The 15,844-nt window shown below is 38.9% G+C and overlaps 1 protein-coding gene across 1 annotated transcript; it reads right to left on the bottom strand.

Moving 5' to 3' along the window:
* Positions 1-6,856: 6,856 nt before the first annotated feature.
* On the bottom strand, positions 6,857-15,323 carry LOC122518346 (Na(+)/H(+) exchange regulatory cofactor-like protein nrfl-1). The gene is made up of 2 exons (XM_043637231.1): positions 14,566-15,323; positions 6,857-10,116 (listed from the first exon to the last, which is right to left on the bottom strand). Exons 1-2 carry the CDS (start codon positions 14,992-14,994, stop codon positions 9,640-9,642), a joined length of 906 nt encoding a protein of 301 aa, XP_043493166.1. The 5' UTR covers positions 14,995-15,323; the 3' UTR covers positions 6,857-9,639.
* Between the last annotated feature and the right edge of the window lie 521 nt (positions 15,324-15,844).

Raw genomic sequence — 15,844 nt, 5'->3', positions numbered from 1 at the left:
CACCCCTCACCGGCGAATCTATCTTTACGTATTAGAATCTATACCTAACAACTCGAATACTCGCGCTCTTCGAATGACTATCAGCCGGTGTTATTCGAGAATTACTCAAACCCCGACAATTCGTTCGACAAACAAAACTACTCTCTCCTAAACTTTGCTCCAACTAAAACTGATTTTCCCGTTTTCTTCTTGCGTTTGCATTTCGCTACTCGTTAAAACCACCTTGACTTAGAATTTCGCGATCGAACTCGCAACGAGACGAGGAAGACTCCGAAGACATTCCTTTGCAACCGTTTCAAACGTTTGACCGGTGGTCCGATTGCAAAAGTCGCAAGGTTAGCTAAACGTCGTTAATCGTAAAAATAGAGCGTACAACCACGCTTGAACGTACAAAAAAAAAGATGAAAAAAAAACACGGCTGGAAGTTACACTTATTCCCTTGGCGTATATATAACAAAACAAAAGAACAAATAATTAATCTTTCACGATGACATATATAAAATACTTTGATGTATATTTCATGTACGTTCTTGGAAAAAAAAAATCTAACATAAAAACCGAATAAGTATGTTGTCTTACCGAGAATCAATGTCGATAACTTTGAAAATAATTTCATGTTTTCTCGGTAAGAGTGTTCAGATATCTGTCTGCCGTTTCTCGTATATTCTTCGTAAGACAGGATAATTCAGAGAGTTCTCGGTACTTTTTTTCAATTTCGTTTAGATCTTGCCAACTAGGATACACGCGATTTAAACCCGTCGATATAACAGTATTAAAACGAATTTACAAACGAAAATACTACGAGATCAAAAGATAAATAAGCAAAGAGGAGTCACGTAGGTAAATCGTTCTTTCGTTCGTTCGTTCGTAGAAACGTGCGAACCGGAGAACGTCCAGAAAGAAAAATGCCAGAAGCAAGCAAAGCAAGCAAGCTTGCAAATTTGCAACAAACAAAACGAAAACGAGAGGAGGAAAATAACTAAATATTGTAGAAAATTCGTTTTCAGTCTTGTTCGTGACTAATCGTTTTTCGTCAAAATGTGATTTTAGTATAAATCTCTCCGAGTTATAAATAACATATTATTTGTCTATTTTCAACGTCTTAGATATTAGTCAAACGTGCGTCGAACTTATTACTTCTTAGTAATAATACTATTCGCGTCGTGGCGTGCAAGTGGTGGTGGGTGGGTGGGTGCTGGGGGGGGAAGAGAAATAATCGTTCGAAGGAGTTTCAGGTTGAATTTTCGTTGCCGACCGAATGAACCACATTACCGGAGTTTCACGGATTATGCTCGAAATATTTTTAGGATCCGTCGCTTTTAGTCTGACACGCGAAAGAAATCGCTGTCCCTGCAAAGATTGTAACACTTTCCAAGCTCTTATTTCATAATAATGTGCAGCAAAAGCGTGACGATCGAACGATACGCTAGACGATTAACATTCTTAAGAGAAGAAGAAGAAGAAGAAGAAGAACCATCGCGTTATTTTATGCAATTGCTCTCGGGATCCAAAATAATAAATATGATTATAGTTTTCTTGCGTAAAATTGCTCGGAATCTGACAAAAAGATGACGATTTCTGAGAGAAAAAGATTAATAAATCTCGATATTATTACTGTCGGTTTAATTATTTGAATAAAATTATAGAAAATAGAGTCCTCCTCCCCCCACCCCGAAAATTGAAAATATACTATGAGAAAAGTGAGGAAAATGATTGCTATTGTTCTGAAGGGGTCGGTTCTGAAAGAGAAGGAGGACGACCACCGTGTTGAAGACACTATGAGGCAGGCCCTTCTTGCTTCGAAGAATGAGAAACACTTATTTGTTCGTTTATCGCATTTCTCTCAAACGAGTGGAACCGAGTGGGCGAATGGCTCGAGTATATGGAACAGCCGATCTAAAGTTAGACGTCGGTCCGTTCTGGAAATAGATGTTATGAGTGCGAGGACAGGACAAGACACCGGCCTATTATGTTTGCCTCGGCTCACGATGCGCAATCATAAAAGAAAGCAGATGAATTACTTCGGAGAGCAAGTGGGGGAGGCGGGGCTATCCACTAGAATTCTACTAGAATTACCAATTACTTGCAATTAATTCTATAACTTATGTAGAACTTTAACAGGATGACGAAAGCAATGGGTGCTTCCTTTGGCAAAAAGATTATCCTTTACAATGTTTATTATTTAGCAATAATTCGGCATAACGCTCGGGCAAGTGGGCGGGGCTACCCACTAGAATTACCAATTACTTGCAATTAATTTTATAACTTATGTAGAACTTTAACAGGATGACGAAAGCAATGGGTGCTTCCTTTGGCAAAAAAATTATCCTTTACAATGTTTATTATTTAGCAATAATTCGGCATAACGCGCGGGCAAGTGGGCGGGGCTACTCACTAGAATTCTCTACTAGAATTACCAATTACTTGCAATTAATTCTATAACTTATGTAGAACTTTAACAGGATGACGAAAGCAATGGGTGCTTCCTTTGGCAAAAAGATTATCCTTTATAATGTTTATTATTTAGCAGTAATTCGGCATAACGCGCGGGCAAGTGGGCGGGGCTACCCACTAGAATTCTCTACTAGAATTACCAATTATTTGCAATTAATTCTATAACTTATGTAGAACTTATACAGGATGACGAAAGCAATGGGTGCTTCCTTTGGCAAAAAGATTATCCTTTATAATGTTTATTATTTAGCAGTAATTCGGCATAACGCACGGGCAAGTGGGCGGGGCTACCCACTAGAATTACCAATTATTTGCAATTAATTTTATAACTTATGTACAATTTATATAGGATGACGAAAGCAATGGATGCTTTCCTTGGCAAAAAGATTATCCTTTATAATGTTTATTATTTAGCAGTAATTCGGCATAACGCGCGGGCAAGTGGGCGGGGCTACCCACTAGAATTCTCTACTAGAATTACCAATTATTTGCAATTAAATCTATAACTTATGTAGAACTTTAACAGGATGACGAAAGCAATGAGTGCTTCCCTTGGCAAAAAGATTATCCTTTATAATGTTTATTATTTAGCAATAATTCGGCATAACGCGCGGGTAAGTGGGCGGGGCTACCCACTAGAATTCTCTACTAGAATTACCAATTATTTACAATTAATTCTATAACTTATGTAGACCTTATACAGGATGACGAAAGTAATGGGTGCTTCTCTTGGCAAAAAGAATATTCTTTATAATGTTTATTATTTAGCAGTAATTCGGCATAACGCACGGGCAAGTGGGCGGGGCTACCAACTAGAATTACCAATTATTTGCAATTAATTTTATAACTTATATAGAACTTTAACAGGAAGACTAAAGCAATGGGTGCTTCCTTTGGCAAAAAGAATATTCTTTACAATGTTTATTATTTAGCAGTAATTCGGCATAACACGCGCGTCATGTCGCCCGCAAAATTCTTGCAAAGCGGCCGATGCGCATGGCTGATAAGAGCGTGGTTTTACTACTTGGAGTAAGGTCGGCTCTACTATTGCAACGTAACGCTGTTGTAAAACGTCGTCGAAGAATTTGTCGACGCGTCCCTAAGAAAATCTATTGGCCGAGTGTACGTCTATTTCGAGAGAAACGGCACCTACGTGTACATCGCACCATTGACAACGAGATCTCGCTGAATTTTCCTTGCCAATATACTCACAGATTTTCACCATTATGCAATCGTTCTAGAAATTACCGCCGAAAAAAAAAAGGAAAAAAAAAATAAACACAAAATAACCAACAAATTCTCGATCGCGTTACTCGCGACTTTGTTAACGAATCTTTTTTGTGTCTACAATTTTTCAAGATATTACGACAACTTACTCTATTTCCGAACAAGAGAAAATAATTCTATACACACAACTCGCGTATAAAACATAAGTAAATATATACTTTAAATACATAACGTTACGAGCATATGTTCTTGAAAGTGGTGACACTGTAACATGACCACATTCTATTCTTAGACATTTCAATTTCAAACGCATCATTTCGCGCTCCTGTAAGACAATACATAATACACAACCCCCTTCTCCCAACCCTTATTTATTATCTTATTTATTTATATATATAGGAAAGAAGAAATTCTTGCATTTTTGCACGAGCAACATTCGTTTACCTGTAAACCAGTTTACTACCTACCTTTCATTTACGATACATCACCAAATTTCATTTCCACGATATTAATACGTATGAAGAGAATTATTAACGAAGATGCAGCACAGAGCATCGGTGGGGTGGTTCGTGCAAGCTAACGTCATAAATCTTGTTGCGCGATATGCGTCATAGAACTTCTCTTATCTCTGACCTAGATACATCAAAAAGATATACATATATATATAATAATAATAATAATAATAATAATAACAATAATAATTTCTTATATATATTAATAAGTGATAATAAATTTCAGTTGCCGATGAAGTCCCAATAAAGGGACGAAATGTTCGACTAATTCAAAAATAACTATGATACCTATTTTAATATATAACAATGTTACATTTAAAGAAATCTTTCCAATGACGATAAATACAGAAAATCATCGAGGAAAAAGATCGTATAACAATATCAAAATTAATCTCGCGATCGGGGCAAACGTTCGCTCGATGATATCGGATGTTACGAAAAAGACTCAATCGGCACGATTCCAGAAAACAGGCAAGCAAGCAAGCAAGCAAGCAAGCAAGCAGGCAGGCAATCCTCAATAATCTCGAAATAACGAAAACCCCGCCTGCTTTTCTATGTATCACAAACTCATTCTCTCTCTCTCTCTCTCTCAAACTCGCGCACAGGCGCGTCGTGCAACGAGAGTGCCCTTCCAACCGAGTATCCTCCCTTCCCCACCCTTCCTCTTGCACGCCCTCTATCTTCGTCCGATCCTCTGCCTCTTGCTTGCTTGCTTGCTTGCTTTGCCGTCGATATTTTTGGTCGTTGCTCGAGTGAAACGACGGATAACTGAGAGAGAAAGAAATACACCCGCCAATGAGCGCGAGAATGAAACGGAGTACGATGGAGAGAAAGAAAAATATATATATATATATATATACATTTGCATGCGTCGAAGGAAATAGAAAGAGATTGAGAGAGAAAGAGAGAGAAAGAGAAAGAGAAAGAGAGAGAGAGAGAGAGAAGATCATGAAAACCGTTAGCGCCGACAACGTAACCTGAGAGCTTCTCGGACCCCGCGACCATATATGTCCGCCTCTCGCTCTCTCTCTCTCTCTCGCTCCCACTGTTTAACTCTTAACGTCGACTCTCTCTATCTCTCTCTCTCTCTCTCTCTCGCGCTCGCTCGCACTCACCTGCAACCATCTTTTTTCTCTTTCATCTTTACGTTATAATAGAACGGAAAACTAATATTTTATCGATCACTTCCGCCAATAACAAACGATTTGCAAATTCCATAATGCATGCTGCTTGCTTGCTTGCTTGCTTGCTTGCTCATTGTCTTGTCGTTGCATTGAACTCTCTTTGTTCTTAAGTGATACGATTACTCGTCGAATTTATTTTCATTTTTCTTTTTTCGTCCCAAGGGATTTCTTTTCTTTAACATTAATTTTGGTATTTTTTATCTAATTTTTTGTAGTTTTCTAAGTGTCTTATACGAATGATACCAAAATGGAGGTAATTACGTAATGAGATTACATTGGCGAAGTAAACAAATTTAAATTCAATTATAATTTAAGTACAATTACGTATTGGACAGATTTAAGCATGTTTTTAATTTCAACAAATGACACGTGTGGGTTTATGGTAAACTAAAAGTATGAAATAAATGCTTCGGTTTGAATCGGATCGATAAATTTTTCAAATGCAACGTCGATAACTGTTTTCGATACGAAAATATGTGGGCCATCATCTTTCCCCCCTCCCCCAACGAATCTAAATAATTTTGACAAGTGATATATTATACTTGAAAGTAATATATACTAATCGTAATACTTAAATGTTTACAATGTCGTCCAAAATACGATAATACATCGGGAGATCTTTCTTCTTAGAGTTTTTCGACGAGAATGTTTCGTCGAATCGTTGAAAAAAAAAAAAAAAGACTCGTCGTTACGAAAGACGCCGCCAGCTAAATAAATTCGATCCGAGAAACCGAAAACTGGCGCCACCTTGAAACTTTGAAAACTCGAATCTTATCGATGTATTTATATCGATAATCGTCGGATAGTGTCCGTACCGACGGATCAGTGTTACACGCTTTGCATTAATTTAGGGGCACGAGAAATACACCTCAACCACCTCCCCACCTTCCCCCCACCGCCGCACCAACCCCCGCCTCAATAATAAATTGGATAAGAATAAGCGAGGGTGGATAAAATAAAGTAAAAGGTGTGTATTAACACGTACAACGACGTTTTATGTAAATAGACAGGTGTACGCGTAAACACGTACTACAATGAGTAACACAATAATTAATTGTAAATCTTATTGTCGAAGAAAAAATATTGGTAAACTTAATAACTAACATAAAGTAATTAACATTTTTATATGTGCTCGTATTATAATTGTAACAACGTGCACGTTCCATTCTTGGAGGAAAGAAAAAAAATGGAAAAGAAAAACGTGCGTATGTATATGTGCTGATAATTATATACACTTTTTTTTTAATTTCTTTTTTTATATATATATATATATATATTCGGTGCAAACGATTAATCGATCGAAAAAAGAAGGATAAAGGATTTTGCCAAACCAAAATGTACATCGTTTCTCGGATTTATCCGATTCGTTAGAATCCTTTAGGAAAATGTATCTAGTAACTATCAACCGTCATTAATAACAGAAAAAAAATGAAAATGGGCTAACTAGATTGAAGTAGTATTGAAAATATAAATGTTAGATTTTTGATCCTCGTCGTATTTTCAGCATTTTCTTCATTCGCGATCGTTGCACCGAAAAACTGGCACACAACTTCTAATATTTACATTTTACAACGATCAAACGTATTGCAAATATTCGATTAACGTAAGAACAAATGTTGTTAGAAGATGATTAAAGGCATGACATTATAATTAACCGAGATAGAAATATCACCGAGGTGATACAAGGCGGTTTCTTTTGTTTTTTGTTCCCCTTGAAAAACATAAAAAACTTTGTTTAATAAGTCTCCATCTCCGAAAAAAATAGTGGCGGTTGTCTCGTTAGCTTTATGATCGTCGATAAGGTAGGCAACTTGAACATTTAGATCATTTGAATATTTCTGGCCTAAGTACAATCATTTTAGGAACCTGTTGTTGTTTAACTTATTCAAAACTTTATACATACTCTACAAAAATGAAACAAAGCGAGATTTTATAAAATTTTGGATAATAACAAATAAAATATCCTTTTGAAATTAGAAAGATATACAATGTATATATAGAGTATTATTAACTAAAGAACGAACCATATACTTATATACGCTTTTCATCGTGCATTCATTCTCGCAACGTAAAGTTTATCGTCGCATACAATGATTTCTCTTGGTTACCAGCAATGATTTATGCAAACAACGACCTCGCGCATTAAAATTCCACTCGTTCAGTGTCTTCGTGGATCATCAAAGATGATGAGATCCTTTTGCTTAAACGTATGAGTGTTCGAAGATAACGCTTAACGGTATTTAGAGTAACGAATTGAATGTCATCAAATACATAAATTGCTAACGCAAATACGCAATCTCGTCGCTTAACGAATACCTACGATTAGAATAATTGTATAAATGAATTGAATATTGTACGTTTAAGTGTGATAAAAAAAAGTAACATTTGTTTAACAAATTATTGAATGTAAAATGATAAAGAAAATTCTTAAGGAAAAGTTTAGAAATCGCGATGCCATTTTGGTCGTTTCGAAGAAAGGGAAACCAAAAGTCGTTAGTAAGTACGCGGCACGAATAGGAATCGTGTCTCCGACTTGAGTTAGATACAGGTGAGCGCGTACCAACGACGATAACGATAATTGAATGTTGCACAACACGTCGACGTAATATTTAGAAACGTACAGTCAGATTTAAAGCTAACTTTTTTATGCATGTGGTGTTTCTGCTACCGTGTTCGATTCATTCCAGTGTCAGGGTTTCTCGACTATGCGAACAAAACCAACGTGAAAAATCTAATATTGTCGACATATCGGTATTGCGTTCCTAGCAAGCAGCAGTTCGAACGCGATTATCCCTCATTTTATTGCAATAACATTTTTATAGTTAACATTTGTTACTTTATCGGCAACACGTAGGATATATACCAGTTACACATTAGTATACTACATATTATTACATTTTCTATTACATTTCCACGACTTCCTCCTATCTCGATAGCCGTAATAATGCATTAACGTTATCGTTACTTCTTATCGATGAAAAATTCCATCCTCAACAATCCGAGAGACGTAGTTTCTTTCGAAGAAAAATAAAAACACTCGCAACAACGCAAGAACTTTTCGTTCTTCGTGACCATCGAACAAAAACAATTCGGTGCAATGGGGGGGGGACGAAAAGAAAGGAGGATAAAGTATTGTGGATAGGAAATTGAGAAAACAGAAAATATATTAATAAAATAAAATTAAAAAAAAAAACGAAATGCATCTGGACGTTACATTTATATCGTTCTAAGAACGGTGTCAACTACTACGACGACGATGAAATCATTTTATTCGATCTCCGAGGCGCACGGAGGAATCGGTGGCATCTCTGACCATTCTCTCAAACGTCCTTGAATCTTACATAGAAAGAGTTACTAAAAAGGCAGTCACTACTACTACTACCGAGCAACGCAAATAGCGAATTCCAAGCGAATAATACGCGTTCTCGAATTTTCATCGAAATTCGGAACCGACAAAAAAAAGCAGTGGGAGGGGGAGGGGGTTTAATATGCAATTCAAGAAAATAAGAACAAAAAACGTGACGATTAACGAGAAAAGGAAATCAAGAAGAAGGAGGAGGGTGGTGCCTAACGAACGAACGAATCATCCGGAAGTATTTAGCCGCGAAAATGGCAGGTAATCGCAGGTAACATCTTCGGGGGAAGGAATTCGTCGTAATTATCCCTGTGTCTTTGTAATTACGTATATCCGGACTCGCGTTACCAACCGAACGACGTTTTTCCTTCTCTCATAACGATTCGCGAGATTTTCGTATTCGCATTGGCGAGGATCCTCTATGAACGAGAACACGACACTTTATCCTTTCTCTCTTTTAACATATATATATATAGATAGATATATACGATCGGTACCTCCTCCATCACACGCGATCTTCCCGCTTAAAACAATAATTAACAAAGGCAACGAACGTAACTCGTCGCGAGTTTATCGCAACTACCGGATGAACGTAATCGCACGTGTAGGTTTTTTTTCGATAACGCGTCTTCCTTCCTACCGCTAGATACAATTTGGGCAACGGACTAGGGACTCGACTCCTCGACTCGTTCCTAATATTAATAATATTAATAATAACGGGGAAATAATATCAAAGGGAGAAAGGAGAAATAAGGAAGAAAAGAGAAGGAAAGGAAAAAAATCGTGAAAGAAGAAGCACCGTAGGTTTTAGTTAGAGCGAGAGACCGTATCCTTTCGTTTCTATTTCTCTAAGCGGTTTTTGTTGTTTGTTCTTCTCTTTTTTTATCGTTATTCGGCGACTTAACAATTAAAGTTTCTGAACGATGTCGAATTTGTCCTTAAATCCGATCGACTCCTTCTTAGGGTCGTACTTCTTCCGTGCCGCCAACTGAGCCCTGAGTTCTTTCGCGCTCATCTGCAGAAGGTTCAAACCTTGCTTGGGCTCGGTGTTTCCGGCAATTGCCGTGCCATTGCCAGTAGGGAGACCGGTGGTGGAGCCGGTGCCGGTGCCGGTGCCGGGACCGGTACCCCCGGTGCCATTGCCGGTTTCGTGAACGTGGGCCTCCGTCGTCTCGCTGTTTCTCGAGTTGGCGCTGCCGTTTTCTCGGCCGATGCTCGTCGTGTCATCGTTTTCGCTCGAAAGCGAGGACATCGTCGTCGAGGAAGCTGTCGTCGTCATCATCGTCGTAGTCGTAGTCGCAGCTATCGTCGAGGAATTCGCCATCGTTATCGTGCTGTCGCTGTGCTCTTCCGTATCGTTCGAACCACTCGACTTTCGTGCATTCTGAAAAAACAAGAAACAAACGAAGAACAAAAGTCAATTATTTGCAATTACTGGGACAATGGTAAAAACAATCGGGCCGAATCCTCGAATGATTAAACGTAGCCGATCGAAAAAACCCGTCACGTTCGCGTCCTGACCAATATCCCTCGATACTACTGAATTATCGACCACCATTCGTATCACGTACCAAGGTCAAACGCGCCTTCGTCGCGTGCCACTTTTCCTCCAAATATTCCTAACCGGACGTTTGTTTCTTCTCTCCTCCTCCTCCTCCACCTCCACCTCCAACGACCGTGATTGGCCCGTTGCGGGGAAACCACGTCGATTAGAGGAGAACCCGTTGATTTTTTACTCATTTACATAATTACCTTAGAAACTAATACTTTCTCCATACTTTTTCGCGACACCTTGGCCCTACGAATCGACTCCTCCTCTTCTTATTCTTCTTCGATGATAAATGGGGAAGAGAGTAGGATAGATTTTCGTAAGATATCGGAATGACCTTGGAGCCTGATGCAATTCTGAACGGTACTTAAAGGAATTCCATTGGTTAGACCTATGCGCGACGGAGAACCGGTTTTACTCAAGCGCAAACCGTTTAAATCCCTTCAAAATAATGTTAGTCGGCTATCGCGTTGACCGACGCGAGACCGCGTGATTTTCAAAATTTCTCCATATAATTTGCTACAAGATATTCTCCTACTTTGTACGAATTGTTTGACCGAAATAATGGGTGGGGGGGGGACTGGAATTAGGAAAACGCGTGCACCGAAATGAAGCGTTCTTTGATATCCGATTTTACACCTTGTTACGTATCTAAACGGTTCGTTAAATTGCATTGGAATGCGTTAGCATAAATATAATATAAATATAAATATAAACATAAATATAATATAATATAAATATATCATAAAATTATAGAAATTTGAAGAAAAAAAAAAAAAGAAAAAAAGCAAGACAAATCGGATTTACATAACTGTAACGAAGCGTATTTGCGGAATAATTTACAATGTAGCTGTCTCTCTCTCTCTCAAAAGTACTACCTTGAAATATTTGACGTATGTAAGCAACGAAGACGTTTCACCTGCTAAACGAGAGAGGAATTTCACGACCCAGAAAATAAAACGCGAACGAGTCGATCCACCGATACGTTCCTGCTTTGAAATTACCCTGCGCGTCATTTGTCGTCTGCTTGCTGGTGCACGCACGCACGCAGGTACGCACGCAGGTAGATAGGTAGATAGGTAGGTAGGTAGGTAGGTAAAGTCATTTAATTATTCTTCGGGGGAGAGAAAGGAGAGGCTGCTGTTGCTGTTGCTGCTGTTGCTGCTGCTGCAATCGCTTGGTTTCCTTTTTTTTCTCTCTCTTTTTTCGAATACCCGTTATCCGAATGCGTATATGGGTATTCGAGGTCGAGAAAATGCGGGCACGCTCGTTTTCTTCGTATTTTAATAGACCCACAACGGTCAAAGTTTCGAGCTACGATTTTGAAAAGGTTCCCCCCTTTTGGAATATCGATTATCGTTAATCGAAACGTAATACGATAATAAAAAGTATTTTTTGAAAGTAGATCATACAATGGCACTTTGCAAACCAGATGCAATCAAATCGAATTATTCTTTGGATATTTTTATACGAGGAGAATTACCGCGAACGCGGAATTTACGTAAGCTCGTCAAAGACCGGAAGAGGACCGACCAACTCCTGGTTATACATCACACGAGATCATCCAATCGAAAAATGAAAGATGATACACGCGTACTCGATTCTTTTTCTAACATAACCGTAACAAATATTTTCTCGATCTACTAGCTAGAAAAAAAAAAGAAACGAGAGAGAGAGAGAGAGAGAAGGAAACAAGAATTTCTAACGATTCGTCGTAACGTAACCCGATATATGACCAATTAATTCGCCTAACGTCAGAAAGAAAGTGTTATCGTTTCCCTTTCGTTTTCTCGCGTTAATATAAACGCGTTCGTACACATACCAACGCATAATATACACCTCGTACAAATGTTTATGCATTTAAATACGTATATGTGTCCGATACTCTCTAAGCGCTTCGAAAGAACGCGTAATACAAATTCGTTCGAACGAAAGGAAGAATTCAGGACAGCGTATTAGCCAACGAGAACACGAACTTACGTAATTAGAAACTTGAAGGAGAGAAGAAGAAGAAGAGACTAGATCGTCCTTTGTACGAGCATAATAATCTCGGCTAGCCGATCGAACCTAAATCCCAAGGAAATTAATCGATCCCTCTAAAAAAGGAACATCCGGTAATTAGTATAACTCGTTAATCGTCCTCTCTCGGATAAATACTCCTTTTTTTTTTTCTTTTCTCGTTACGTATACCTATCTATCTGTCCATCTATGCTACACGTATCCACCTATTTATGTATTTATGTGTGCAAGTGGGTGGGTGGGTGGCATTGTTGCGTCGGCTGAGAATCACAGTCGCGATTTCCCTCGATATAAATCGTATTGAAGATGCGAGAAAAAATACCAAAGATCTTTCGATAAAGTTAAAGTTAGAAATCAGAGGTTTCTACTACGAACGAACAACGAATGTGAAACCAAACGCGAAATTGTACGAAATTAAGAGTCGTATTGTGTACGTGTTGTACGACGGGATACAAGTGTTTTACTCCTGTTTTATTTATTTTCAACTAAATAATATATATGAGTCATTTATTTCATTCCATTCGTCATAAACGACAATATTTTGAAGGTACGAAAAAGAGAGACTGAAATTGTTCTCAACGAAATTTAAAGCAGCACGTGTAACGCGTTTGTTCGGCCAAGCTTTTTGTCAGAACGTTATTCAGGCCTATTAGGCATCACTCAAACGTGAGTGACGAGACTACGAACGTGTTAATTCATTGCGATACAATTTTGATTGTCTTCTCTCGTTAATAGTTGATCGATTCGTTGATAAAGTACGTTGATAAAATGATTAGATAAAATCAAGATTTTTTTCTCGTTCTCTCTATCTCTCTCTCTCTCTCTCGATATATACTCGGGAACGAACAGACAAAAGGATGGACGATAATGAAATTTGCGTGGGCGACTAACTCGGAGAAAGTTCCGTTGGTTGTTTAATACGAGATAAAAATGATGATAACAGAGAGGACGTGAATTATCGTTAAGTTTGGTCGCCTCGTCGCGAGATAGAACGAACGAGATATTTTTCATCGTGCACCGAGAAAGGATAGAATCCAATTGGTACGTATATACCCACTTTAAATCCAAATAAAATTGTATAATACGATTTTTGATGCAGTTTAGACTGTCCCACGTGTACTTTATATATTAAAAAGCAAAACTTCATAAAATTTTAATCAAGAACGTCGTGTAACTCGTGCTACGTTCTAATCTATAAGCTGCAACGAGTTGCATACTTGAACTACTAACAATAAGCGTCAATAAACGATAAACTGTCTCTAACGAATATTATCACTCTTCAAATTTGTCCTCGTTGCATCTTGCCTCCCTATTTTTTGATTACACGACACGTTCCTGCTTTTCGATTTGAAATTACAAATTCGAAAAAAAAAAAAAAAGAACAGAAGTAGGGTGAGCCGATAGAGAATATTCAAATCTTCCGTTTTACATAGTATATTTTTATTTCCATAACGTGATTCCGCGTTATAAAAACATTTCATTGCATTAGACGAAATTATTTTGTTCCGTGAAAGAGAGAACGTTAATTTATTGATATTCTTATGATCGCCAAACGTTTTTTATTACGCGAACATTATTATTTTCCTTTATTTTAGGCTTTTTGTCAAACGAAGGAAGCGAGCCTCGAATATTCCTCGAGTTGTTATCTCCGAGCCGAAATAAACACAGATGTTGGAAACACTTGTACTATGTTTCTTAAGTGAAATCTACTCGTTGAAAATCGTTAGGTGGGGTAGGGAGAGAAGAAACGGCAACGTAACGCGTAATATATATATATGTATCTACAATTTGATGCGAAAATAAGCAATCGTTGTTCACGTGCATCGTAACCGCGAAATTCGTCGAATCGGCCAATGCGGAAAAAAGAGGAAAATAATGAATGATTCTAAAGTTCTTCTATGAAATATTATTTTCGTAACGTACTCTCTGAAAAATTCTACGATCTTTAGATTTCCCGTACGTCTCGATAGAAGGTCGAATAGTAGACGTTTTTATTTCTTTTTGCACGATGATGCATCGAGCGAACTACTCACGTGAATCGCGATGGAAGAGATAAGTTATAAAAAAAAAAAAAAGAAAAAGAAAAAGAGAAGAAAAGTTCTCCCACGTTGCTGCATCGCCTACGATCGCCTCCGATAAACGACGTTCCTTTATATCCATTAATAAGTAATTAGTGCGAGCAATTCGCAATGACGGTGAGGTTCGACCACGAAAGAAGAGAGAATGAGAAGGGGGGGAGAGGGGGAGAAGAGGAGAAAGACTCACCTCGCTGGCGGAGGAGATACCGCGATCCGATCCCTCCTCGTGATCCACGCTGTTGGGATTCTTCTCCGGCGTCTTGATCACCTTGACGTTCGCCATGGTGCCCTTGACGATGACGTTGTTAGCCCTGAAGTACTCGTCAGCCTCTTGATCGAGCACCAGGAGCTTGGTCTCGTTGGGGAACGCCTTGATGCGTTCGACCACCTGCTTGTGAGTCTCGTTGGCTATGTTAATCTCGTTTACCTCGACGATCCGATCCCCTTGCTTCAAGCCAGCAGCTTGGCTCGGGGAACCCTCGTCCACCTTACCGATATACTGCCCATTCTTCCCTTTCTCTGCGTGCAGATTGAACCCGTAACCGTCAAAGTCATCCCACTTGACGATGTGGCAAAGACGAGCGTACGGTGTCTTATCGCCCTTCAGGGACGACATCTCCAGACTCGCACTTTGACTTTCCTAATTCGACGCCGCGGAAGGGATGAACCGGACACTCTTCGCGATCTACTCTCGCGACTTACTTTTTATTTTACAATTAGGTTTTCCTTCCTCCTGGATTTTCCTGTTTTCCTTCTAGATTCCAACTCCACCTCTTCTATGCGGTGGCTGGCACGTAAGAAAACCGCGTGACAAATGTGTCTCCGAATACGAATGGAATCGCGACTACTTGTTAACCGGCACGAGCACTCGCGATCGAATACCAACAGGTACGACCGTACACGAGATCGGCGGCGAACGAACTAAAGGTCGATTCGCGCGTACGCGGGATTGCAGGGACCAATCCCGTCATCCCGCCACTCTACTGGGGCCTCTTAGTTGGAGAAGAGGGGACTACTATCGAGAAAGAGAAAGACGGAAAAGTCATGAGTGTTCGTCGCGCGATGCAACGGTGCAACGCAACCAATTAAATATCTAATGCTTTCCTTCTTATTATTATTTTTGAAAACCAATACAAATTCATTGTTATATCTTGTTCTAAATCTCTACGTTCGTTAAAGGGGAAATAATTATTTCATCGAATTAACGACGAGAACGAGAGAAAGGGAGAGGGAAAAATTGAATTTCGACAAAGATGGCGTCTTCGTCTTTTCCGAATCTGCTGCCCCCGCGCGACAGATCTACGAAGCTTTACGAATTTCTTCCTACCTGGAAGAATAATGGAAACACGGCTTAAACACTACCTATCGAACGTGCTCAAATAAATATGACCAATTTTATCTGACAATGAGCCTAATGATAAATTATGGCGCTCGTTAAACCTATCTCGTTCGCGTGAAAATTATTC

The sequence above is a fragment of the Polistes fuscatus genome, unplaced genomic scaffold (genome assembly GCF_010416935.1).
Source record: "Polistes fuscatus isolate 324 unplaced genomic scaffold, CU_Pfus_HIC Scaffold24, whole genome shotgun sequence".
Classification (NCBI taxonomy): Eukaryota; Metazoa; Arthropoda; class Insecta; order Hymenoptera; family Vespidae; genus Polistes; species Polistes fuscatus.
Note: the sequence above shows the minus strand (reverse complement) of the source record. Positions and strands in the feature narration are given on the sequence as shown.